At 40.3% G+C, this 27877-nt stretch overlaps 3 protein-coding genes across 5 annotated transcripts; 2 read left to right on the top strand and 1 right to left on the bottom strand.

Moving 5' to 3' along the window:
• Nucleotides 1-316: 316 nt before the first annotated feature.
• Nucleotides 317-9681, top strand: sdr42e2 (short chain dehydrogenase/reductase family 42E, member 2). Its single transcript, XM_079366564.1, has 12 exons — nt 317-414; nt 1038-1482; nt 2654-2749; nt 3269-3326; nt 3629-3747; nt 3981-4056; nt 5157-5239; nt 5935-6072; nt 6253-6318; nt 6853-6916; nt 7018-7091; nt 9392-9681. The coding sequence occupies exons 2-12, from the start codon at nt 1045-1047 to the stop codon at nt 9629-9631; spliced, it is 1452 nt and encodes a 483-aa protein (XP_079222690.1). The 5' UTR covers nt 317-414; nt 1038-1044; the 3' UTR covers nt 9632-9681.
• Nucleotides 9682-12038: 2357 nt separating this feature from the next.
• Nucleotides 12039-21372, bottom strand: cdr2a (cerebellar degeneration-related protein 2a). 3 transcript variants are annotated; one of them, XM_079366649.1, is made up of 8 exons: nt 21287-21372; nt 19475-19594; nt 17872-17984; nt 16019-16167; nt 15398-15574; nt 14366-14665; nt 13849-14125; nt 12039-13741 (listed from the first exon to the last, which is right to left on the bottom strand). In XM_079366649.1, exons 2-8 carry the CDS (start codon nt 19554-19556, stop codon nt 13460-13462), a joined length of 1380 nt encoding a protein of 459 aa, XP_079222775.1. In that variant the 5' UTR covers nt 19557-19594; nt 21287-21372; the 3' UTR covers nt 12039-13459. The 3 variants fall into 3 exon arrangements, with proteins under 3 accessions (XP_079222775.1, XP_079222773.1, XP_079222774.1); XM_079366647.1 differs by having other exon boundaries at nt 21247-21306; XM_079366648.1 differs by lacking the exon at nt 21287-21372 and having other exon boundaries at nt 13849-14122; nt 19475-19908.
• On the top strand, nt 21297-25801 carry mfsd13al (major facilitator superfamily domain containing 13a-like; the record flags this gene model as incomplete). Its single annotated transcript, XM_079366646.1, has 7 exons — nt 21297-21509; nt 21844-22158; nt 22237-22665; nt 22891-23045; nt 23146-23229; nt 23437-23580; nt 24027-25801. The coding sequence occupies 7 exons, from the start codon at nt 21297-21299 to the stop codon at nt 24166-24168; spliced, it is 1482 nt and encodes a 493-aa protein (XP_079222772.1). The 3' UTR covers nt 24169-25801.
• Between the last annotated feature and the right edge of the window lie 2076 nt (nt 25802-27877).

Here is a 27877-nt window from a genome sequence, read left to right as displayed (position 1 = left end):
AATTAGATAATAACTCTACAATGATGACCATCACAAGTTCCAGCTTTCTCTCATCATGTCAACACAAAGGCTTGTGCACTTGGGCCTCTCTGTTCTTACACCATGTTTGAACACTTTGCAGTTTGCCGGACAGTGAGAAATATTAATAAACCCCTTTATTGCTGCTGCAGCATGTTTTATAGGCGGCAGGAAAACACAGGTAGTTGCGTCTTGAAACGTTACCCTGTACTGCTGCGCGCTTCTTCAGACATTACGGTGTCCTCAGGTGTAAAGATGCAGGTGACTGACAGGTGAGAGGTAGCGGTGTGTAGTTGGGAGTGAAGCACCGCGAGAGCAAAAGGAAAGTCCTACCGGGAATATTCCTCAAGCCGCTCCGCAAGGTTATGGATGTGAGGGGTCGAAGGGAATTTCAAGGTAAAACAATTAGTTGATATATAATTATTTATCTGATCAAAAGATACGAAGCCTTTAAAGTGAGGGCAGTAATGGTAATTAAATCCCTGGAACGTTTACTAGACAGCTTTTTTTTTTACATATTGTAGGTGTAAGTGTTGATTTCTTGTGGACTATAACTAGAAGTGATTTCTAAGACCACCAGGTGGTCTTTTTATAACACTTACTAATCAATACTAATGCTTCATTGAGGTGTTTTACTTCCACATGTTAAAATCCCTTTAGATGGTTGCAGCAGCCAATGAAAAGAGTTTCACCTCGGTAGTAAAAGCAGTCAAGTCTGTGGGTGTATAATGTTACTTAAATGTCATTTCAAACTTTTAGCATGCAGCTAAGCAATGCTTTAAGTCACAAATGTTTATTTGAATTAGACAACCCAAAGTTTCTACATACCATAGCCCTCAGCGGCCGTGCATCAATACATTTTATTGAACCCTGGATAAAAACCCCAAGAGGAAAAAAAAGGGAAACTTTCACTCATTAAAATGTATACAGTTTAAAGTCATGAGGAAAAGTGCAAGATTTTTATTTTAAGATCAAATATCAAGCGTCAATGACAAAAATTTCTTCCTTCATCCCATCAGGCCGTATATGAAGCTGTGCAGTCCCATCATGACTGAGGTTGGAGGCTCCCTGTGCCAGGTGAAGCAGCGTTCCCGCCACACTGCCCCCCTCTGTCGCCTGCAGGCCGGGGGCCACTACCTGCACAAGTCCTCCCACCTCACCCAACAGCCCTGGGTCAACCAGTCGGCCTTAGCCATCGCTTCCATCCCACCTGTAACCACCCGTCACCGGGTGAACGGCGTCACAGCGTCCAGCTGCAGCAGCCCGGATTGTGCTGTCTCCAGACTGGCGAATGAGGCAACTCTGGCTCGAGGCGAATCTCCGGGGAAGGTGGTGGTGACGGGAGGAGGGGGGTACTTTGGTTTCAGGCTGGGGAAAGAACTGGCCAGTCAGGGGATGACAGTGATTCTTCTGGACATGAGGAGGCCTCCCTGTGACATCCCTGATGGAGCCATCTTCTTTGAGGTACAGTATGGAGACGTGCGACGGAGGGACATACTTGTTCTATATCCAACTCTTATTGAAAAAAATATACATTTTTGCCCTGAATGTAACTTTCAAACTTTACTATAGCTGTTTTATATGTTTTATACTCTATTAATCCCTGAGGTTCACACTCTGTTATCAAAACACAAAGGCCTGAAGGACACACATGCACCAACAGGACTTATGGATATGAATGAATGGGGAGATTTTAGAATGGGGCTGCTACAAAGGGAGGGCTCTGTGCAGTGTCTTGCTCAAGGGCACCTCGGCAGTACTCAGGAAGTGACCTGGCACCTCTCTACCAACCACAACAATTTCCATACTTCCACATTTTGGTCCCTACAGACGACTCATGGAGTGCCTGCTGTACCAGCTGAGCTAAACCATCCAGGTCACTGAATATTGAGCATGAAAGGATTTCAACATATTTTAAACGCTTTTAAGTATTTTGAGGAAGCTTTAAATGAGCTAACAATCCGATTTGAATACAACTTTAGTGTTTATTTGTTTATTTTTCATTTTTATTGATTTTACCAAAAGGGCTCCATATTTTAGTTTTTATTAGTCAGATGAGTTTTCTGTGGTGTCTTGTATTTGTTCCCTTGCAGAAACAAATAGAACATAATAATATGCAGTATCTGAATATTATGTCATCTGCTATGCAAGATCTCCCTAAGTGTTTAGTCCTCCCTCTTTAGAAAATATGAAGAAATCCTGTTTGCACCAAACATGTCCATCATTTTCTATCTTTAAATTTGAATTATATCTGACTCAAAACACACAGTCTGAGTACTTCCTGCAGCGCTGCCTTGAATGTCGACTCTAGTATTTCTAGCCAGTATCAGTGTGTCTCCTGTTAGTCTCCAGGCTGGCTGGAAACAGACACAGGTGAGTGATCCACGTCTGAGCACCAGCTGCTGACTGGGTCACCGAGGGTGGACACATGGTTCAGGTTTCCCCTGAAGGCCTCATGTCACACTTACTTTAATTATAAGTGTCTTTTAATGGAATCATTATGGACTCACTCTGCAGTGTGTACTCGAAAACGAGCTTATGTGTAGTGGAGAAGACACTCACCCTCCCTGTTCTCTTATTGAATGAATGATTTAGAGTTTCCTATTAAGACGCGTAATTATCTGCTTTCTTTCAGAGTGACATCCGGGACTATGCTTCCCTCCATAAGATGTGTGAAGGGGTCGACTGTATATTCCACACAGCGTCTTACGGCATGTCCGGACCAGAACAGGTAACCTCTTTACACTTTCAACCAAAAATCACTTACAGAAACAGAGAACCTGACTCTGTATGTGTTAGAGGTGTTAATCTCCAAAGCAAATTAAAGGATGAGGATTTACGTTTATCAAAACCTTTATTTTCAATGGCTGCAAATGTGTCATTAATGCTGCTGTGAGGAGTTATGAAACAGACTTTAACTTTTACTGATGCCTCTATATTATAAAGCAAACAAAATAAGAATCAAGGTCATTGATTTGCTGGTCATTTATAAAGTTAGATCTAAGGTCTGGAACTGGGTGTTGTGGGGTAGATTTCAGACAAACTGGGTTTCAAATCTCTGCAGACTTTGTTTAGGTCTTTCACAGCAAGACAGTGAGATGTTTGGTTTGTCTGTCGGAGATTTTTCACGTGTTACACGTGTATGAAGAGACAAGAGGTAGCAATATGGGATGTTGATCCAAAAGTTAAAAAAAGAAAGTTGATAAAAAGTGACCGATTTTCTTCTTCTCTTTCTTTTTTTGTGCGCCAGCTGAAGAAAGACCAGGTGGAGTCAATCAATGTCGGGGGGACCAATAACGTCATCAACGGTAAGGGTCAGACTAAACATGAAGCATCCCTATGGTAACCACTTAACACATTTAAAAATGTGAAGAAAAAAAATTGTTTAATAGGCAGGTTGAAATTGTGTCTTTTTAAATGATATTCTTTTCTCCCCTCATGATAAGATAATTATAGAAGTAGTTTCCCAATAATATTTCCTTTTAAAGTTCAAGTTTAACTGAATATTTAGAGCAAAATTTATAAATGTTTTTTTTTATTTACTCTCCTGCTTGTGACAGATGAGTATTTTCCTGACATCACTTCACTGTGTGATCTATCTCTCTCTCAGTGTGTAAGGAGAGGAACATCCCCAGACTGGTCTACACCAGCACCATTAACGTGGTGTTTTCTGGGAAACCAATCAACGAGGGTGACGAGGCCTCTGTGCCCTACGTCCCCTTTGATTCAGTGAGTAAAACAAAGTTGAACTACACCTTTTACGAACCTAAACTAACAAACTTTAAAAAAAAAACAAGCTACCCATTCATTTCAACTAATATTCCCCCCACCTATCCAAAAAGTTGGAACGAAGAACTCAACAAAAGCTCAAAAATTGTAAATATTTCATTAATTTGCCAACAATAACACATTTCAGTTCTGCACAGAGTGATTAAATTCATCCATGTTCCTTTTTGTCGCAGCACATTGACCACTACTCGAGAACTAAGACGCTCGCGGAGCAGATGGTCCTCGCTGCAAACAGCTGCATCCTGAAAGGTTAGAAAGTCTGGTTGTTGTTATGACGACATAATCACAGGATGACATGAAAAAGAGCTGCAATCAGACCAGATTGCAACCTTGGCTTCAGCTTTTTGTGAACAAACATGTTTGCTATAACAACAAGATTTACACTGGAGCAGTAGTTGCCATGGAAACTACAGCATTGAAATTGCTTACATTTAGAGCTATACAGTGTATAGTGCAGCATTTGTGCACATTGGTACATAAAGGGTAAATAAAAGCATACATGTCATTTTGCATGATAGAGCTTAGTAAGTAAGAAGAACCTAGCCCACACCTTTACAGTACACAGGCGTCTTAAGGTCGATAGATAGATAGATAGATAGATAGATAGATAGATAGATAGATAGATAGATAGATAGATAGATAGATAGATAGATAGATAGATAGATAGATAGATAGATAGATAGATAGATAGATAGATAGATAGATAGACCTGTGTACTGTAAAGGTGTGGGCTAGGTTCTTCCTCCACACACACTTATTGTCAGACTTTTAACTGTTTATAAGTAAAATTACTTACTAAGCTCTATCATGCAAAATGACATGTATGCTTTTATTTACCCTTTATGTACCAATGTGCACAAATGACAATAACTCACACTATTCAGTGAGCTACACATGGAACAAACAAAAACACGCACAGGCATGCACAACAATAACAGTGAGCAGGATGTTAGGGTTTAAGCTAAACGTTTTTCGTATTTCTCCCTCCTCCGTGTAACCAAACAACCCGCCATCAGAGACCCTTTCTTTATCGAGGGCAAGGCAAGACCATAAATATCACAGAAAGTTATTAGTTGTTTTTGAACTCTTTTTTCTTCCTTCTAATCACAGTAATGACGTGGAAAAAGAACCAATCAGTGGTGGTCTTGACTGGTCTTGATTGGACTGGAAAATTCTGAGATGAGAGCGAGATCTTGATAAAGTGGTTTCAAGATTTTTGATCTTTGTTCTTCACTGTCAATATGAATCAATGATACAGAGAACATTCTTCTCCTTTCTTTGGCTTCTTCTGATTAGTCAACATAAAAAAAAACGATGAGTGAATATCTATTTAATCTGTTCTTATGAAGGTGGAGGTCAGCTTCGAACCTGTGTGCTCCGGCCGTGTGGGATCTACGGACCAGAGGAGAGGAGACACCTTCAAAGAGTGATGGTGAGAGAGTAACACACACACACACACACACACACACACACACACACACACACACACACACACACACATGCATGCATGTGCGCGCGCACACAGACACACACACACACTCACACTATACATATATATATAAGGAGAGAGAAATAGAGATTCTGTGTAACAGATTAAAGTCTTTTGTGTTGACTCTGGAAAAAGAAAAAGTATACATCTTGCAGTGTGTGAAGCACACTATAGTTTACATTATTGATAAAGCTCTTCAGGTATCCGGTTTCAGACACCTGTTCACCCAGTCTGCCCTTTACAGGCAGCAGTGCAGCTGCATGTTACAGTATGCTGTGGGTTTAATGTCAGCCGAGTGGCAACATGATTCTCTTTTTTCTCTACATGATAATGTAGTCTGCTCTTAAACAGGATTCTATCAGTGCTCTTTGACCCCTTTACTTTCTAATATCTCTCATCAATATGTTGCCTCGCTAACTGATTACCTGTTGCCAGACTGCCTGCTATTCATTGTATTTTATATTTAATCAGGTAATTAATCCATTAAGATCAAGAGCTCTTTCTCAAGGCCAAGAGGGGCAGCAGCACACGTCGTAATAATAAGCCTCTGTGTGCTGTATCAGAACCTCTGTTTGTTGAATTATTATTCTCAATCTTGCATAATCAGGCAAAATATCTGTGTTTTTATTGACCTTCAGGTGAACGTGGAGCGGCGTTTTTTCACGTTCAGGTTTGGCGACCCCCGGGCCATGATGAACTGGGTGCACGTTGATAACCTGGTGATGGCCCACGTGCAGGCAGCCGAGGCGCTCACACTGAAGAGGAGCTGTGTCGCTGTGAGTCAGAACATTCAAAACGATCAGAATCGTTTTAATGATAAAACCACACACGAGAACTCAAAAAAAAAGTTCAACCTTTTTTCTGCACATTCTGAATATTTAGATCTCGCTCCCCTGTGATCACTTTTCTTGTTTGAACAAAATAAAGTACTGAGTCCCCTTTGTTTCCTCTTGCAGAGCGGACAGGCTTATTTCATTAATGACGGCGTGTCGGTCAATCTCTTTGACTGGTTGACACCATTGGTGAGTTAGACGATAATGCATGTTGTGTTCTATAATTGTCTCGTTGTCAACTTGCTGCTGCGTTCAGTGACATGTTAGTTTGGGATACTTCACAAAACAATCATCATCTTAATTCCATTTTAAAGACACCATCTTGCTGTTACAAATACTCAAAGGCACCAAATTATAATGTGTTAATCCGCAGCTGGAAATAGTTCCCTATAAATACACATTTATTCTCTTTTACTAATGTTTACCAAAAAGTATAGGCCCCGGCTTTTACATAAATATGCCTATTAAAAACTGTTGCCTGTTCTTTAATATAAATACCTTCAGGAGGAGAGCTTAGACTTGACTTTGAGCACTGCAGACAATTTAGGGAAACAAAATTGGATGAACATATTGATGGTTTTGTCTTTGAGATTTATTGACAGAAAAATAAACATACACAATAACATTTGCCATTTCCATTAAAATGAGTATTAAAAGTGAGATTCATCAACCCTGTGTTAAAAAATGTATTCATTAAAGAGAAATAAACTATTTTCTTTGCAGTTTGAGAAGTTGGGCTACAGCAGGCCGTTGATATCTCTGCCCGTATCACTTGTCTTTTATACAGGTACATTATCTCTCTCTCTTTTGTCAATTAATAAACCTGTTGATGTTCCTATTTGTTAAAAAATAGCAAATTGTAACTCACGTGCAAATGTTTATGTCCAGCTATCCTGGTGGAATACTTGCACATATTTCTGAGTCCTGTAATAGAAGTGCCTCTCCTCTTCACCAGAAATGAGGTAATTCTGCTTCTTCTTTATTTTACTCTTCAGTTTAACACTTTGTCATTTAATCTGACGAATATGGAATCAGATTAATTCTGAACAACCCAAACTGCCTACTCTTAAGTCTGTGCTTTAGTGTGTATCTTTAAATTATTCGAGCCCCTGCTCATGTTTGACTGACTGAAGTGTGAGATGCATTATGGATTACACGTCTATAGTGAGGAGCTGTGTGTTAACGTATGCGTGCACATGTCGCCGCCTAATTGAAAGAACGTGTGTTGGAGATAACTTACCCGCCGGATTCTTGTTTAAGTCTCGTCACTGAAGACAGACTTCATTACTGCAGATATGTGCCCCCCCCACCACCACCACCACCACCATATCATGTCTTCTCTCTCTCTCATGCATTAATTATGGGGAACAAAAGTGAGACTTCAAAAAATGAGGTAGTTGCAGTAGATGCATTTTAAGCTTGTCCAGAGAAATGTGAAAAACAGAAGATGTCTGGTGTACAAGGATGAGGGCAGTTGACTGTAATCCTGCCCCAGTGGAGGAGGGGAGGCGGGGAGGCCTACATGGTGAATCATAAGGAGCCTCTGTAAGGGCGGCTGAAGTCCTCATGAATGTGTGATGAGGCAGAAACCAAAGCTGAGCCCGTGGGCCTGCACCTGCAGCTCATTCTGTCAGACAGCAGCTGGTCGAGGGATTAATGAATGTCCCGTGAATAAAACATAAACAACTGTGGGTCGGAGAAGGAAGTTCAGAATGAGGTTTTGCAGGAAGTGACCTCAGTACAATGGCTGTTGCCATGCTGATCGTGGTCGGTCAGCGTCTCGACCTAGAGTCAAATGACCCTGACAAATCTCAGGTTAAGCCATCGTGGGACGTACAGTACCTGAGAGGTTTTTCCTCTTGTTTGTTAATGTCAGGTTTGCACTTGCATTGAAAAGATCGCACATATCTGCCATATTCAGGAGGCTTAAACGCTAAGAGTAGAAATATTTGTGGTACATGTATAAAGCTCCAGGGACACGACCAGAGGGGTTGCCTGCACCTACATTGGATTCCCATGTTCAACCCTTTGTGCCCCATAAAAAGACTAAACTTTGATTTGCAGGATTTGTGTTAAAATCAACAATTAGGACTGGTTCATCCAAGTCAAATAAGTCTGGATCTGTCCATTGTTTATCTAAACCAGGGGTGTCCAAAGTGCGGCCCGGGGGCCATTTGTGGCCCTTGAGTGGATTTTTTGTGGCCCTTGACTTCAAATCGAAGAATCAGAAGATTTTGGCCCCAGGCCTCATCAGATTTCATATTTCGTTCTTTTTTTCTTTTTCATGTTAGCGAGGGAGACCTATAAAAGCCTGACTATTCTTTCCAAAAAATTAGAACACAACAGTTTCCCACTGCAATTAGTTATTGTGTATTTACATTATTTTTTGAAGAGGTCAAAGTACAAAAAGTTCCTTCCAATATTTAAAAAAAAACAAACAAAAAAACCCTGTGGCCCGTGAGCGATTCTAACGTGACAATTTTGGCCCGCAAGAAAAAAAGTTTGGACACCACTGATCTAAACACTATTTAAAAAACACAAATCGATGTAGATACTTTTAATTTAATTCCACATTAAACATCCCGTTGCTGTAATCACATCGAAGAGCCTTAAATATGCAATATTTAATGTGGTTTAATTTGATCCATGTATTTTCTTATTTAGCTGATGCAGAGGCCTCCTCTCAAGTGTCAAATGATTCAGTTTAACCTCAGTTTGTCCATGCTGGTTTTACATTCGGACCGCCTTTGACTGACGATTGCCTCTGTTTACTGCTTCTTCTTACCATTTGGGTATAAGGTGTCTGCATGCAAAGTAAACACAGTGACAGGAGAAGGAGGAGTTCTTAAAAAGCAGCTCTCCAACTTTTTATTTGCCCACGTGCTTCATACGTTCGTCTCTCATGACCTCACTCTGCTCTGTCCACACCTTTTACAAAACATCTTCAGAGCGCCGCTCTATGACTCATTACTAATTGTCCTACCAGTTCATCGTCATTGTTGAGAAACCTTAAAGCACAAACTAATCTTAAACACAAACTATTTACATCCGGCTCATCCTGTCTTACCTGAAGATGATCCTGCCTTTATTAAAAGCTCCCTCTGATAGCTCTCCTGTGTTGCTGTTTCAGTTTCTCCTGATTGGAGAGAAATCTGGTTTCAATATGTCTGTCTCTACACATCAACAATGTGATTAACTGGTAAATTTACACTTTGGTTTCATCTAAACTTTACTGAACACTAATGCTCATCTTCCATTGCAGGTGAGGAACATTGCAGTGAATCACACCTTCAAGATCGACAAAGCCCGTCGAGAGCTGGGTTACTCTCCGAAGCCCTACAACCTGGCGGACTCTGTGGAGGAGTACCTGAAGTCCAGACAGCTTGGGGTGAGATCGGCCCGATCTAAAGTCTCCTGGATCTGCCAGCTTCCCCGGGACATGGCCCTGCTGCTGCTGATGTTTCTCAGCCTGGGTGTGCTGATTCTTTCCCACATACTATAATACCACACCTTTTCTTTTTTTTCTTATGTCTTTTTAGGAAATTAAATGTTTGGCATAGATGTAACCACTCAAGTCATTGTGGATCATCAACAAATGCGAGTTGTGTTAAAATGCAATACATTTGTAAGAATGTAATCATTGTGCTTCACAGGAGTTTCTGTTAAATCTTGTTTTTCATGGTACGTGTGTGCCTAATTTTAAAGTTATAGATGTACAAGGCTGCTGAAAAGTATTAGTTTCTGGTTGTGTATATGTGGAATTAGAGTTTGACTATATTTTAATTTAAAGTAAAAGGAAGCTAGGTTTGTATTTTAGATGTTAAAAATGTGATTTATTGTATGTAAAGTGTGCTTCCAGGTTCTGTGAAACAAATTCTATGAAAAAATTTACAACTGTGATCTTTAGAGTTGTATGAGTATTTAACTGGTAATTTTGTACACTTTTAGAAATAAAAGTATAACAATGCCATCATCTATGAAGTTACCTATTTTTTTATGTATTTTAATTTAAAGTTCAGGTGAAAAAAATCAATTGTTCTCAGTTAAAAAATGGCAAACTTGACGACAAAACTTGCCATTCTGAAGGTCGCCACAAGAGGGCGCATTTGCACTATAAACTGTATCCCATTAATAGGTTGCATTCTGTACCAGAAAAGAAGACAAAGAGCAACGGAGACGTATGGGCTTAGTCTGTCTCGGTCCAGTCTGTGTTTCTATCAGAAAATAGCACCCATTGTGAGAACAAAAGGTTGATGGCAGCGGTGGGATTCGAACCCACGCCATCGAAATGACTGGAGCCTAAATCCAGCGCCTTAGACCACTCGGCCACGCTACCTTATCCTGAGTGGGAAATATATACATTTTAAAACCCGACATTCATACATATATTTAAAGATCTCGTTCGGATTTTTTATTATCGAGTGAAAAACATATATTTTCAGGCCAACGTCACTTCCTGTTATCTGAATTACAGACGCCATGAGATTCACGTTTCGACGGAAACACCTAAATAATTAGTTACAGTTGACTCCAAATAAAAGGTAAGTCTTGTCATCTTACATGGGTTACAATGCTGATTAAATTAAATGTGTATTATATGCATTATCCATCACTTGGCGTAAGAAAGTACTTCATCTTGCAAGATTGAGTGTAGCTAATTCCCCTACTGAATCTTGAACTACAAATAGTGTTCATGAAACATTGCACTTATTAGAACAAGAGAAAAGAGGCCAAAAATAAATGCACAAGACTAAAAAGATACTGGGAGCGTTAAGGTGCAGGCTAAGCACAAGTCATTTTCTTAAGGCCTGTAGTGGTTACATCGTGCCCTATCATTAACAACTTACTGTTTAGTTACTGACATTATGTAGGCCTCCATGTATATTGATTTAATGCCAGCCAGTGTTGACACCCTTCTCTCATATAACTCCCACTGAGTGTGAACCTTCCCGTGTGACCTCCAGGAGCAGTAGATGGAGGAATGTGAGGAGGATTTGAACATACTGTGATTACTCCACCACCTCCCCTGTGCTGCCACCATAAGCAAGTAGCTTACGCTCTTGAGCACACACACACGGCTCCATATCTGCATTATTTATTTTTATTTTTTAACACATTAGCTTTAGTTAAACCTCAGGTTTCAGTGCTGAGGCTCTTTGTGTTGAGAGCACTACATTGATGTTCTCGTACATGAGGTTTTCCCCTGATTGCATTCATTGCTGTAACTTTTCTAATCTTTTAAATTGATCCAGTGGTTCTGATTGATTTTGTTCTTACCTTGTCTGCATGTTCCTTTGTGAAAAATTTTGGTGCTTTATGGTTGTGTTAAAGGTGCTCTCTACATAAAGATAAGCTACAATTGTGAAACCAGTGTCAATTTAATTTTTATAAAACACTTTTTTTAAGGGTGTGTCAGAGCTAAACATGAAAGCAGACTTCTTATTGCTTTGCTGATGCTTTAGTCAAATTTCTCCTTTCGCTCTTGCCAAAACCTGTCCCATTAAGTACAGTTCGTGTGGTATGCAATCCCCTTGTTTGGAGATTTAATGGATTTGGAGCAAGTTGAAAGCTGAATGAGGAAACTGGAGTTATGTAAAACCTAATTATGAAAGGACACAAAGCCCCATTAATTGTTCTCTGGGCCACCGAGTACACTGGGGGACCGAGGTGAGGACGAATCACTCCTGGAGGGGAGGTACGGCATATTCATCCTGCTGCAAAAAGAATATCTTTCACATTTTTTTAGTCTGATTCATTTTTGTGATAATGCCCACGAAGGGAGGACAAGTTGAAACATCTCAGCAAACACAAACTATGCAGTGTTGATCTCTCTGTGCAGCGTCTACAATTCATCTTCGAAAACAACCTTTGTAGGACACCAGCTTGAAAACACAACAGGACTACGCATAAACAATTAACATGTTCAACTTTATTCAGATGTTTTTAGGCAAAGCAGGTAGCATTTATTTTGTGTTTTTGTTTTCTTTTTATTTAATCACCTGTCAAACGTCGGAACCCCACACACATGCACCTCAGTGTACATTTAACTCCCCGGCCGTAACTCAACTGAGCTAAATGTGTAGTAAATATTAAAGGTCACATATTAAACTCATTTTTCACAAGTTTAAATAATTTGCAAAGCTCCCCAAAACATGCGTGTTAAATGTCTTTCCAATAATCCACTCTGATCCTGTATTTGATCATGCCTATAAACCCCTTGATTTCAGCCCTGCTCAGAACAGGCCGTTTTTGTGTCTGTCGCTTTAAATACAAATGAGCTGTGTCTGAACGCGCCCCTCTCTGGAAGGAGATGTTGCTCCAGTTTCTTTGCTCCATGTCCGATTGTTAACGGTGAGAGGTAGGAACAAACACGTAGCTGGGGGAGGGGCTACAAGGGGAAAATCTACGTTTGTAGACATTGTTAGGGACACATATTGGTGTTAGAATAAAAAATAATTAAGTGCATTTTGTGTACTTTGTCCTTTAAACAGCAAAGACATAAATATAATTTCATCTTCTATTAAATGAATTCAAAAAAATAAATAGGACAGAACATTTGATTCATCTGTAAAAAGTGCTGAGATGTTTTGTGTCCCACTGTAGATGCAGTCGTCCAAAGCCGAACAGGCAAACGAAAGACGTAGTAATCCGTTTCCAGAATTATTCCTTTGTTGACTTGCCAACAACTCCCAAATGTTTCCAACTTACACAAACCAACTCTCACTAGCTGTTAAGCTAGTTATGACAAACTCGATAGTTTCTGCATTTCTCAACCTATTAAAACATTCCAACATTTGCAACATAAGTCGTACACAACAGCTACAACTTTTTCCAACACACAGAATTCGACATGTGCATTTCTTTCTAAAGCACCTTACAATCAAGTGATTACAGGATTAACATTACATAAACACTGAATACTGTCGGAGTAACACTTGAGATTTAGACACTGAGCTACCCAAGGATATTCAGGAACTGCTGAGAATAATATAAATACATTTAGTATCTCATCACACAATTAACTATATACACACCACTGTGAAGTTGTTCTATAACTTTATAATACATTCTTATTTAAATAATTGACCTGCTGATTGAGTATCATAGAACACTTCTGATGAGGAGGATGTAGTAAAAGGAACAGTGTTGACTAATGAAAGAATAGGTTTGTCAAAAATGTGGAAGACTGCAGCGTGTCTAAGACGTAGGAGGGCTGAGTGTGCTTGTTACATCTGCACCCTGTTGATGTTTTTACAAAAAAAAAGCAACCTCACGGTTTCTCTGTAGTCAAGACAGACACACATAAGTCCCACAGTGTTGGATAACAGGATTATTTGGCAGAGCGCTGGGTGTCACTGTTCTCTATGGGACGTCTGTGCTCGCTGAGGTCTTCTTTGGTCTTTTGGATGCAGGTGAAGATCTCACTGAAGAGAGCTTTGTACTCAGGCTGCTGGCCGTCCTCCAGAACCACGGTCACCTCACACATGGCTGAAGATGTGGACCGGCGGGCGCGACTTCGGCTGCTCACTAAAGGACTGGTGGACGTCTGGACGGCTTTATGGCTGAGACCGTCCGTATGCTGGCACTTCTGCAGCAGCTCGTCATATTTCACCTCAATCAAAACATGAGCATATTTTTATTGAACAGCTCTGTACTTCTGAATTGCTTCTTTAAGCACAAGAATACATATGCATACTGCAGTAACTTCTGCTTTATTACCTGCAGAGCGCTGTACTGTGCGTCCACCTCATTGAGCAGAGAGATTCCTCTCTGTTGCACTGCCTCTGCTCGCCTTATACACAACTGCTCATGATGATGCTGGATCTCCTTAGCATTAGTCGCTCTCAAAAAGCCGTCACTGTTACATCTTTGTCTGTTGTGATTCCTCTGCTCCTCGTTCTTTTCTTCGTTCTCCTCCATCTCCTCCTGCCACGATCTGGGTCTGTCTTCTGAGGCGAAGAATACCGTATCAGGTAACAGCAGCTGCTCGGGTCTTCTGACACAAGTGAGAGTGAAGGAGAAACCACAACATTTTATTGTACCAGCAAGGACAAGTAAATCAAATATTAGTTCGACCTTGTTCGTGTCTTTAGGGTGTTGTTTCATACAAATTATTCACAGATTTCTACCAATCTAAATAATCACTTATTTAAAATTATATCGAGAAGTATTGTATTCAGGATTTTAATGTGAAACTAATAAAAAATACTCAACTGGCATTAAGCATCAGATCTACCTGTTAGCGCAGTCAGCCCGCCACAGCAGCCGCAGCTGCTCCACCTCAACCTCCAGCTCCTTCTGTCTGAGCCGACAGCCGGCCAGCATGGTCAGCCGCTCCTCCAGGCCTCTGTTCTCCCTGACTGTCAGCTCACTCTCCCGCTCGGCTTCCTCCCTGCGGCTCCGCTCTGCAGCTATCTGGCCCTGAAGAGTCTGGATGGAGCGCTGGAGAGCCGCGTTCTCCTCCTCTGGGTCTTCACGTGTGTCGCGGTCGTAGAGAAAGCCCTGACGTGACCAGAGTCTGTCGTGGGAGAGATGCCTGAGAGAAGAGAAGGCAAGATGAGTACATTTGTTTAAACATGAGGAGATGACAAAGAGGACGTTTTCACCCTCCAGTGATGCATTTCAATCTACTCTGATGTCTACCAAGTCCAGAATGAAGGTGTTCTGAGAAGTCGTAAGTTATTACCACAAACTCTGGGCCATTAAGTTTAACAAGCAGTATCGAATGAGAGTTTTTGCCCTAAGTTCCACCTCTTGGGCAACACATTACTTTGTCTTATATAATTGCTTTAAGTTGTTGGGGTCATACACCGAGAGATTGAGATTTCTCAGGACTAAAATAGCCTTCATGTTTTTCTTTTTGGGTTATAAATGAGAAATGTTCCTTAAAAATAAAAAACAAATGAAACATGAATGATGATGAAGACAAGAGGAGTGTAAAAATAAGATTTATCATGAAGTGTCAGGTTGCTTTCATAGAAAAGATACATGATTAAAGATATAATGGATTTATGATGCATTAACTGAATAAGAGTGCTTATATGAGTACACAGCAGACAATGAGAGAGGATTAACTTCCTCCTCTTGGGATTATGTTGAAAGGATCAGGTCTGGTCAGGCTCATGGTGACCTGTATGTGTCCAGTCAGCATACAATGACGGGCTGAGAGAGCAGTTCAGAAGATTTAACCGAGTCAACTCGCAGTGCTGCCGCACTGAAAGAAGTGAAGTCAGACTGTGTAATCCGTGCAGTAGGAAAAGAGCAGTACCTGTCGTGGTGCAAGTCATACAGCTCTTTGAGGCAGGACACGCTCTGTGCTCCGAGGCTGCGTCGCTGCTCTGCTGTCTCCCTCTTCTTTCTCTCTAACTCGGCCGTCTTTAACTCCTCCACCTGAGTCTGCAGGTCCTCCATGTAGGTCTGAAGCCCTTCAACTGCCTCCGTCAGACTGAAGAGGAAGAAGAACAGACTAAAGGTTCTGATCTTAATGAAACATGCACTACAAAAGGGTCCTACAAAGGGTCCTATTCAGGGCGGCTGTGGCTCATTGGTAGAGCTGCTCGTCTCTCAACCTGAAGGTCGGGGGGCTTTATCCCCAGCTTCTGCAGCTACATGTCCGACGTGTCCTTGGACAAGACACTTAGCCCCAGAATGATCTTGCTACTTTGTCAGAGCCGTATGAATGGGATTAGTTAATACTGATGGACTCTTAACATGGCAGCCTCCGCAATCAGTTTGTGAATGGGTGTTAATGGGTAGGTGTGATCTGTGAGGTAAAAGTAGTCAGGAGAAAAGTGCTACACAAACTCAAGTCCATTCACCATGTAAATACCATCTTCTGACTCTAAATCTGTCTGTAAAGACTCTTTATGTACATTATATTAAAACAGACCTGTGGATCTTCTGCTTGGCGAGACGGCCGTCCTGCGTGAGTCTCTTGTTGTCTTGTTCCAGATCCCTGGCGGCTGTGTCCAGCTGCTCGTACACTTTGGCATGCTGGTCGTTCATCTGTCTGAGGAGGTCCACCTGCTTGGTCAGATACTGGTCGACAAAAAGAGGAAATAGGGCACATTTAGTTCCCTCCGTGTTTTTGGGGATACTTTACAATATCTTGATGAGTCTGCGAACGTTGTTTATAACAGTAGATTATCCGTCAGTAAGAGGGACCTTTTGAACACCTTGATAGATAAAAAAAAAACAGGAACACACAGGCTCTAATAAATACGCTGGGACATTTTTAAATTCCCCTTTATATGACCATGAAGGTTATTGTGTTTAAAAATTGGATTCATTGCCTTCTAAAGCTCAAGTAAAAGACATAAGTACATGTTTATCAGGCTCATTTGAACTCTTCTTTTAAACCAACCACAGTGAGGAAACAAAGAAGGTTACTAATTGGTTTATTTAATTAGAGTACTTTATTTACAGGCAGACATCGTTTATTACACAGAAGACAAACGAAAGCCAATTAAGGGCCTGTAAAAGGAAATATAAGTGGTTCTGTGAGTATCATTGCATAATGAGGAAGACAGTCCTCACAGCCAGGTCCCTGTTTATTTTAACAACAACCTTTACTTTGTTTAAGTCATTTGACTTTGTTAAAGATTGTAGTCTTACATTCGCAGTCCACAGTAGTGACTTCATGAATGGCTTTTAATAGTGATTCTAAAAATGTTCTGTATCAGCTTTGAGACTCTCACTGAGAGTGGCAGCAGCATCATAGACGGGTATGGGGATTAGCATATCCACCTTGATAAACCCTCCACAGGCCCTCTCACGACCGTAAACAAATTAAGGCTCTTATCTTTGTTGACCTGTTGAATTTCCTCGAGCTCATAAAGATCAGTGCTGTCTGAACATGCTGAACATAAATGTCTGAGTAATAAAATATAAGACCTGATAACTGCGTTTAGAAACAGATTAGTTTACATCTTGACCTGGAAACCACAATCCACAGCCTGACATACAAGTCAAAATGTTGCCGAGTTTAAAGCTCCTGTCAGAAACTTTTGTTCAAGTTTGAGGTGATTTTAGTGCCCCCTGTTTTTCTTCACTGATCTTGTCCTGTACATGCACAGGTCAAATACCTCATCACACTGCCTTTCAACTGTGAAATGTATCACTCATTGTGAATACTTAAAGACTTTTTTTAAACAGACACTGTGTCAGATGAGGGTAGCAGTTACAGACCGTTAAAATGTGATTTTAAGAAACATCAGAATTTGTCAGGTTGCCTTTTGTAGGTCTTAAAAAGGCCTCACTTTTAGTTTTAGTCACTTTCTGTTTCATAACCATTTTATGAACTCCTCATAGGAGCTTTAACAATCCAGTATTAGTTAAGTGGAAAATGTGAAAGAAAAGAAAGTATAGTAGGGACCAATAGAAACACCCTCTCGGTTACTGAAAGTCAAAGAGGGAGAGTGGCCATTAAACTAAGAGGAGTTTTCCTTTGATTAACTTGATGCACGTCTCGCCAAGAGACTGCAGCGTGCCAAAGTCTCGCTAGGACAGACCAGTTGGGATTAGCTCCACATATCCCTTCAAGTGGAGGAAGACCTTGATGTGGACTTTCCTTAATGTATCACATCATTCATTAAATCACTCCTTTCATGCATAAACAACAATTACGCACCCTTATAAACACGTTTGTTTTTTGAGGTGGAATGGAGAAACCTCAATGACACATCATCCTGAGAATAGATCAGTGCTCATAACACTGATTAGTCCCCTCCTAACATTTATCACCTCTATCTCCTGCAGCTGCTCATGGTTGGTGGAGTACATCTGCTGCAGAGCCTGCTCCAGCTCATGGTTCCTGTCCAGCAGCGTTTTCCCCAACTCCGCTGCCAAATGGAGGTCTGTCAAGAGGGAGGAAAACACATTGACGCTTGATGCGAGACGGTCCCAATGCCCAAACAAAGGCAACTGATGGAGCTACGTTTGTAAAGGGGATAAACACACACACACACACACACACACACACACACACACACACACACACACACACACACACACACACACACACACACACACACACACACACACACACACACACACACACACACATTGTCTCACTCCATGAGTATCTGGCACTGGTGAATCAGTGAGGAATCTGGGGCATGCCTTAGGATTTCCTTGGGACCCTGTCTCCCACTTATTTATCTCAAACTCTGGATCTTCTCCACTAACAGGCCAACATGGACTTACTGAACACCAGGCAACTAAATCAGCTCTGACAGTACAAACTGTTTATCCGGGAGAATGCATTGAAATCCTTCCTGAATCAACACAGCTGAGCATTTTCAGGATTTTTCAGCTGCTCTGACTTAGGAATGTTGCAGGAAGTTGTTCCTGCCATCGCTGCGTGAAAAGGACCGACGCCTCTGTGGGTCAGGGATTTAGACTCCTACTACACACACAGCTCACACAGTCATTTACTTGTTCCCTCTGGGATTACATTATGACATTTAGGTGTGAGGGCTGCAATTTGCACATTATCTAATTGAGTATTTTGTAAAGGAGAAGTAAAGCGTTACAAAGATAGCAAAACTATTGTCATGCATTGTTTGATCCAGAGCATTAGTATTTAGTATTTGTCACAGAAGCATAAACAGTTTACATTCACTAATTTGACTGCTTATCCTTACACTGACCCACTGTTTTCTTACGCCTTTCACTTGTTTCAGACTCTCAAAAAATCCCTTTTCATATTGTTTATCTGAGAATACACACAGAGTATATAAAGTTACATGTTTCACAGATCCAGTAATCCCAACCCAGGCTTTTGCCAGACAGTATATTATTACATAAACTGAATTAAACTGGGAACCATAATTGCACAGTATGTAAATCATTGTTATGTTTCAGCTTTTGTTCTTCTTTGGCTGATATTTCATCCAGGATATCATCATATTCATTTTTTTGTAATGATCTATGTGACAAGCCTGCCATTTAACTTGTGCATTTAAAAAAGTATTCCATCTATGACTAGGTGTCTTTGTCTCAGACACACCTTTAATAAGCAGGCTGTAGAAAATGATAAATACACCCAGTCAGCCATTAAACCACATCAGGATCTTACAGTGTGACCACATGAGTACAGTACTATGACTGCATCACAAGAGCAGACTTAAATCTCATTTCATCTGAGAGACCACTTGTTGTTGTTGCTTGTTGTCAGTTTATTAAACAATTTAAAGAAAATGTATATGGTCACACATGGTCTGACAAAAAGAACATTTTATTTCCCATTTAGCTCTATTAACAAGCTTACAAGTAGTTCACATTAACATGACTCTGCTCCTTGTCCACACAGTTTGACAGGGTGCGACCACGGCGCTGGACTTACCGTGTTCAAGGTCCTGCGGTTCGTACCAAGTGGTCTCTCCATTTCTGTCAAAGTCTTCCTCCAAAATCATGTCCGTCAACATTTTCCACAGCGGCGTGGCGAGACTCCACCTGACAGAAACTTGACACACACAGAGGTGTGTTAGTTCAGCAGCTCGAAGGAGTAGTCCGCCCTGGCTGCGGCTCCGAGTGTGTGTGCGCGTGCATGTGTTAAGGATTTGAACTACATTACATCCTCCCAGTGCTGAGGGAGGCTTTAAGACTGTTGTCCACGGCAACGTGGCAAAGCGTAAGTACCTCCTGACAACCGGTAGGTGGCAGTAAATAGCAACTACGACGCATTTAAATAATTTTAACACTAAATTAACTTTATATTACACTTTAGTTGTAACACAACTCACTGCCTTAACTTTACATGAAATAATTAAGTGTTAAACATTTAATTAAAACTTTTCTTCGTTATTTACTTTTTCTGTTGACAGGCATATTTGATGTCGAATCAGGGAGCAGAAAACAAAACCAAAGAACCTTTCCGGCCAATCAGGTGATTGTTTACTTTCTTTAAGCCCCGCCCAACTCAGTAGGGACAAAATATAACAGGCTTTTACTTTTATGACGCAACACCATTGACCTGATGGAATTTCATCTAATGACACACAACATTCACTTTTTGGTATGTCATGGCACTGCAGTAGTTGGCGATGTGTGAAGACAGAGATACAGGCAGTGTCAAATGATAACCGTTGCCAACAGTCAACCAAGCTCGGTCATTCTTATACGAAGATAAAGGGTTTGTTTTGTTGGGTAAATTGGCTCATTAAATTGCTTGTTTACATAATGCAAATATCATGAGACCAGCTTGATTCTTCTCGGAAACCTTCTACTCCATCTTCTTAGTGCACATTTTGGTGGTGCTTTTGCCTTTGTTTGGACAGGACAGCAGAAGATGGACAGGAAATGTGTGGAGAGAGTGGAGGGAGGTTATGGACAGCTTTGACCAGTGCAACAAGAACTGTAGCCTTTGTGCCTTCCTCTTCCAACCTAGCTTCTCTTGTGTCTCGGATTTTCCACTTTTAATGGTTTACAGTCAAAATTATTGGAGGGCACACTGAGTTATGAGAAAGAATACATTTTAAAAGATAAACAATATTATATTAATAAACAAACTTCTACACATTTCAATAAACTTTGACTTGAACGTTCAGTAAATTTAGATGATGACAGTCTTTTCCTGTATATCTATGGTCTCTACGGCAACGTGGCAAAACGTCCAACATCCGGTAGGTGGCAGTGAGTTTTCATATTAACGTAATTATATATAAAACTTTTACTTTAAACATTATTCATTACCTTTACTAAACAAGAAATACAAAAAAAGTTAAACATCAACAGAACATTAAAATTAAGATATTTCTAAAAATCGAATCTTCCTGCTTCTGTTGATAGACGGTTGTCTTGTCGAATCACGAAGTACAGAATTCATCCAATGGACCATTGGGCCAATCAGGTGGTGGTTGTGTTTTAGCCCCACCCAAACCGGTAGAGGCGAAAATTCGAGTTTAACAGCGACTGTTTTGAATAGATACGAAGCTTTCTTACGGGAGTTGCGTCTTCATATGTGGCCATTATGGAAATGACAAAGCTTGCATATTCTCGGTAGTCTACGCTTTTTGTTCAGAAATATTGACAGCATGTCAGTATTTTTTAGGTACCTGTCAGTTTGAGCAATGTTAAACGACAGCGTAAGATAGCGTTATTATTCTTTCACATTACCTCGCGCATCGACCAACAGGTAACTCGGTCGTTAACTCACCTGAGCAGCCATGGTCACGGAGGAAAAACCTGGTGCAGGTGTGCGACCTGGAAGAATGAACCTCGTCCGACACCTGAGGAACTTTGGAGTCAATCCTGCAGCTCTGGCGTTCGCAATGACCACACTGGGGTCCTGTATGATAAACAACATATTTAGCTTCTACTATGTCAAACTGTTTATTAATAAGTACAATGTATCGGAGGGAGCCTTCCACAAATCACAAGTGAGTATTCTTTCTTATTTTTCATCATGCTTTCTGTGAAAACGCTAATGCAGTCATGATTAAAGTGACATTTTAAGGAGGGTTTTGATTCATTTATACCTTTGCTTCATGCAGAAGTCTTCATATTGCGATTCATTTCAAACAACTGGTCATAATCTAAAGACAACCTTGCACATTAAAGAAAAGTATCAAATCCAAGTTTTTAAGAAGACCAAACCACTAAAAGTTTGGTGTTTTTAGAGATCCCTCACAGGCAATGCCTCGTGTTATTGTTTGAGTCTATTTATGCTTTCAGACAATGTTTTTTTTTTGATAAGCATGTCTCTCTCCTCAGGTGGTTTACATGGTGTGGAATGCAGTCAATGACCCTCTCTTTGGATACCTTCAAGATAACTCCCGTGTACCCTGCTGCTCTCAGCGTCGTCTCTCGATCCTGTATGGTGCTCCCCTCTACTCGCTCACTTTTCTCCTGGCCTGGTTCCCATGGCGGACCTACACCCCTGGTGACTGGTTGAGTGGCGTACACTTGACTGTCACACTGTGCGCTTTTGATAGCCTCTTGACTTTTGTGCTGCTGGCACAATGTGCGCTGTTTGCAGAGATTTCTGGCCAGCATCAGAGCAGACTGAGACTTGTAAAGTACAGCCAGGTGAGAACCTGATCACTTCTGTCTTTATTCTGCATGCTCAGATACTAACACAGCATCCCCCATCCTTTTCTTTCTCAGGTGGCTTCCCTCACTGGCTCCTCCAGCATCCTCTTCTGCGGAGTGGTGTCTAAAAACATGGAGGACTTTGCAGCCTTCCAAGCCTACACTGTGCTAATCGCCATACTGAGCTGTGTCTGCATGCTCTACACTGGCTTCCACAGTGAGAGCCGCTTTGACAATAAAGGATCTGGATCAGAACAACAGCAGTCTGTGGACCAGACTTCCCACCAGTCTAACACTTCCTTCTCCAATTTAAAATCTCTGATCTTCCAAATCCTGACCAACAGAGACTTCCTGACTTTTGTAGTAATGAACTTCTGCCAGGTCTTCATGTTGGCCTTCTTTAACAATTTTACCATCATTCTTACTGAGCACCTGATTCCTCCAGATGTGCTTCCATCGCTGGCCAAGAGCGTTATGTATGGAGCGGGATTCATCTGTCCACAGGTATTTTTCCTCAATGTCTCACTAAATAAAAAGACAAATGAAATGATCTGGAGCTTTGTCTCTGAGACATGTTTGTTACTTAATAAGAAGAGTACAGGAACCATTCAATATTCACATTTGAAAAATGTTTAAAAATACTTAAACTAATTAATGGATTATAAATGGAATAGTTGATCAAGTTTAACATGTATTTGTGTTTGTTCTGCTCCCTTCTCTCCATGCCAGCTGTTAGTATTGAGCTGTCAGAGTCTGCTCCACAGTCTTGGCTACTACAGGATCATCCTTTTAACCTTCTACATTGAGGCTGCGATGGCTGCCATCATGCTAGCACTCGGTCCTCATCATTACTATTTCTTGGCATTTTTCCTGACTGCTAACATGTAAGAATATTATGTCATTAAAAAACAAAGTAGTAACTTAATCAAATCGCTCCTCTTTGAATCATATCTTCACTCTCTCTCTCTCATATCGTCTGTACAGGGTCATCATTCAAGCAGCCTTCAGTCTTTTTGGCTTACCTTTGGCTGACATCATCGACACAGATCTGCAGAAGTACAAACGCAGGTAAAAAAAACCTTCTTACTAATGCAGCCATCCCTCTCGTGCAAATAACTACTTGACCTGTGGCATGCTGTTATGTCACTGCAGCATTGTGTTTCTTGTTTTCATAGAAATTGAATATTCAGCAATAGCACCCTTTGTAACAGGTCAAATATTCAAATGTTTCTAATTTTATATAATCTTTTTTTTTTTTGGGGTCACTCTTAACAGTTCCCCACTCTCCTCCATGGTGTTTGGGACGAATGCTCTGTTCACAAAGCCCGCTCAGTCTCTGGCTCCCATGATCGTGATTTATATCCTCAACCAGTTTGGATACGAACGGCTGAAGGAGGCAGGAGGGAATTCAGATGAAAGGTTCAGAAAATGTTGTTCTTCTTGATTCAACGGTTAAAACTGAAATTAAGAGTGCATTGATGGACTGTTTTTTCAGTCCTTTGAGTTTATCACCTCAATTCTACAAAGATTTAAAGAAGTGAAGTTCCCCATCCGGTAATCTTCATTGATGAATAATTGTCATGGATGGCCAAACACTGGCTTTTCTTTCAATAGATTTCTTGTATGCTACATAATCTACAACAATATGATTGGAAACATAAATGCTCGAATCTGGCATTTAACAAAAACTGATTAGGATTTTAAAAAGCCAAAAATGTGGTTTATTTCTTCCATTTTTTATGGTTGAAAATGTTTTATAAATCTTTTTCATGCTTACATTTAATGCCTGAATAATACACATGAAAACAGTCCAAGCATTAATGTGTTGTCACAGTTTTAAAGTAAAAATGTCTCCTTGTTTGCAGCGACCTGGAGAGCCTCCACAGCGTCATGTTTTATCTGGTGTGTCTGGTGCCAATGTGCGTCTCTGTACTGCAGGCCCTGGCCTGGAGGCCGTTTTCTATACGTAACAGTCACACAGTCGAAACAAAGTACATTGACAACTAACGAAGGAAGTCGGGGGATATTTCTGTAGCAGGGATTTGGGAGAGATATAAGGTTTTAAAAATGATGCGTAATGAATGTATATTTAAGAAAATCCTGATTTAGTCAGATGCAGTGTATGATTTAACTGCATATCAAATCAAATCAAATCAACTGTATCAAACAAAGCCTTGAAATCTTCCTATGACAAAATCTAATATCACAGTTTTTCTTGTGTATTAAGTTTAGTTGCAATGAAAGGATTAAATTATCAGGGTCCTCAAACAACATTAGTTACAGAAGAGGGACTTGAAAAATGGAACATAGGACTCACGTATAACTCCAAAAGGTTGATTCGAAGTTGACAGAAACATGTCTGCAGAATCTTTCATTTATGATGATGGTAACATCAGAAATATGTAAGGTCTATGAAGAAGTGTAGGTTTGAGCAGCAGAGCGTAACAGCTCTTGAACCAACACAGAACCAAGTGTGTCTGAGTTCTGAGGTTCTTCTCTATAGAATCAGAGATTTCCGCAATGCAAAGATTATTGAAGCTCAGTATGAATTCAACTCATTTGCCTCCTTTTTTTTTCTTTTCTTTTTTTTTTACTGTCTTTCACATTCCTGGGTTGATCATGGTTGAAGGTAACTGTTTATTTAGAAATGCACACCATGAATTCTTAAATGTGTGATGTTTTCTGAGTGTTGATAGATAGATAGATAGATAGATACTTTATTGATCCCGAGGGAAAATGATGATGTGCTTCCAGTAAATTCATTTGTGAAACGAGTCAAGAAGGAAAGTTAAAGCACTTTACTAAAACGGTTTACACTCGTACACACATTTTTTGATTCACAAATGTACACTGTAAAAAAGGGATCAGGACAAGAAGTTAAAAGATCTGAGACTTTTTTAATTGAATTATTTGACTTAATTTAATCTCACTTTGACATCAACATGTTTTGTGATGCTATTTTTGCCTTTATCATGTACAATAAAACAGGACGGCTACAAGCAGGTTACATCAGGCATCTTTCAGAAGTGGCTGTAGTCATGCAGTACATGTGCTTAAAAATAACAAATTGCAGCTTTAACTCCATTCATGATCAACAGTGCAGATGTTGAACATAGTGCTAGGAGTTACAATAACACATGTTCTGAGTTTGAGCAGTTTAGTGTAAAAACATTGTACTTACTATTCAAACTCACAGAGGATTTTTTTTATTACACTGCAGTGTAGTGAAGGAAATGTTTGAGACCCAGCATAAAAAAAAAACATTTAATCATCCTTTTTGACTTTCATGTAAAAAGTTTACAGATTATGCCTGTGTGTGCCTTTTTGCAAATAAGCATGGCAATAGTTTCGTTACAGAATTGAACACAGGAAGATGCCTCACAAACATATCCAATTTAAAAAAAAAAAAAGCCTTACTCTATCTTTTGTAAATGTGTGATGAAAGACACTCCAACAAAACAAAACTACCGTATCTCTGTAAATGAAACATGGTTGAATGTAAATAGTACTGTAGTAAATGTGAAATCATCTGTAATGCGCCTTTAAGCTGACTTAAAGATGAATTACATCTGACTGTTTTTTTTTTACTTTGGTTACCAAAGTTTTTGATTAAAAGTATTTTTGTTCTCATCCTTGTTCACAGGATTGTTTCTTGTCTTTTTTTAAAGGTTTATTTTTGCCCTTTTTGTCTTATTTTAGAGAGAGGACAGTGGATAGAGTCTCAGAGAGAGAGAGAGAGAGTGGGGATGACATGCACTGTTGCACATTTTCCTACCAACATGATCTGTGTCTCCCAAACATGTTGAGTATCTCCGCTGTTTTCTACTTTCTGTTTCCAAAAGAACGACTTTTACACATTTGTAAAAGTCGTTCTTTTGGAAACAGAAAGTAGAAAACAGCGGAGATACTCAACATGTTTGAACAGATAATGATCTGTTCATCAAGTGACTTTCTCTTTGAAATGTGGCCTGGTATTTATAATAAGGACATTTCTAAAGGCTCTCTTGGTCAAAATAATGAACAGAACTTATTTAAAACTACAAATCCTATGTGAGACTTGTGTCCATCTATCACTGTTTAAACTTAAGAGAAAAGGAACAGTGACTCAGGACCTTCAGTCTGTGGTTGTGTCTGCCTTCATGAGCTCGTAACAGTCCCTGTGGCCTTGGTTTATGATGTCATTTCCTCCTTTTTTTTCCTGACTTTTGTGTTACCTCTCAGTCAGGATGACGGCGGTCCAAATCTATTTTTTAACATCCATGCTTGACGGCTCAGACATTTTGGTAGATGTCATCAGCTGAGCTGTTGTGAGCCACCTGCCAAAAAACCCCCCAAAACAAGACGTCATGTCACTGATGGTAAAATAGCAGATTTTACATTCAAGCTGCGCAGAAGTTCCACCTTTAATCAATCTGTGTCGACTACATCGAGCCGCGACATTAACCTCTCCAATGTTACTACTCACGGCCTGTTTGCTCCTCTTCATCTTGTTCCTGCTGTTTATTTCTTGCAGTACATCACGGAATTGTATTTTTTTGGTTGAGTTTTTCTGTTTGGAAATTTCAGAAGAAATGTGTTATGAAACAGAGGCATGTTGAGATTTCTTGTATTAGTGTTGTAAGAATCACTTCCTGTGTCGGTTCCTGTTCCTTTCTTTTTCTGACACATTTTGACCTTTTCTTGTGTGATAAACACATAATTGGAAGAGGATTAAGGCAACCTGTGGGAAATGTATTTAGAGTCTCAGTTTCATGTCAGAATTCTGAGTTTATTTTCAGAATTATATTGAACTTCTGTTTAGATTTTCAGATCAGGATCATCTACAGTAACAAGATTTAAGTCGGAGCTCTTGATCAGGCTTACATGCAGCCTTAAAACTCTTCCCCAACTTATGAAACATATTAAACACAGAATTGGACATGTTTGCACAACCTTCTGAGTTTTGGGCATCCTTCTGCGGACACCTTTACTGCAGCCATGCTAGAACAGAGAGGAACAGGCCAATTTCACAAAAGAACATTTTATATTTCTGTCCTGTTTGTGTGAATTCTGATGGATCATTAAAATGCATAGGACTTAAAATGATGAATTGTTTACCTTCTTGATTATTAGTGTTACTAGTGCCAAGCTGTAGATGGCTAGGAGGACAAATGATAACCACAGGAGAATATTTCTCGCCATCACTTTCACTTTTTCTAAAAAAAAAAAAAAACCACCCAAAAAACATAAGACAAACTCTCATCTCAATCCACAAAACTAAGCCACTTTTCCGTTACAAACACTCGTACCTCTCACCATCAGGGTTGTACCCTGCGCCACATACTGTTGGCCCTGTGCTGGTTCTCCCAGCCCCACTGTAGCACAGTGGTAGATCCCACTGTCATTAGCATCGAGGGACTTGATGTGTAAAGACGCTCCTTCCAGGCTGTACTTTTGAGAATGGCTCTGAAGTTTTAGAGGATGATGTGAGTTTTCTCTGAAAGATAGCCACTCGTAGCGCAAACCTTCAGTGGGACAGTGTGTTCTACACAACAGAACAACGTTTTGTCCTGTGTACCGCCAGACCTCCTTGGTTGGCTGAGATAAGCAGCTCTCATCTTTCTTTATGCTCTCTAGAACAAAAAGAAGGATACAGATGACAGATCACACAGGTCCTATATCTCCTAGTCCAAAATACTCAGAGTCGTCAGAGTTTTTCTTTTTCTTTTCTTTTTTA

Source organism: Symphodus melops (genome assembly GCF_947650265.1).
Source record: "Symphodus melops genome assembly, chromosome: 17".
Taxonomy (NCBI): Eukaryota; Metazoa; Chordata; class Actinopteri; order Labriformes; family Labridae; genus Symphodus; species Symphodus melops.
This window is presented reverse-complemented; position numbering and strand designations above follow the sequence as displayed.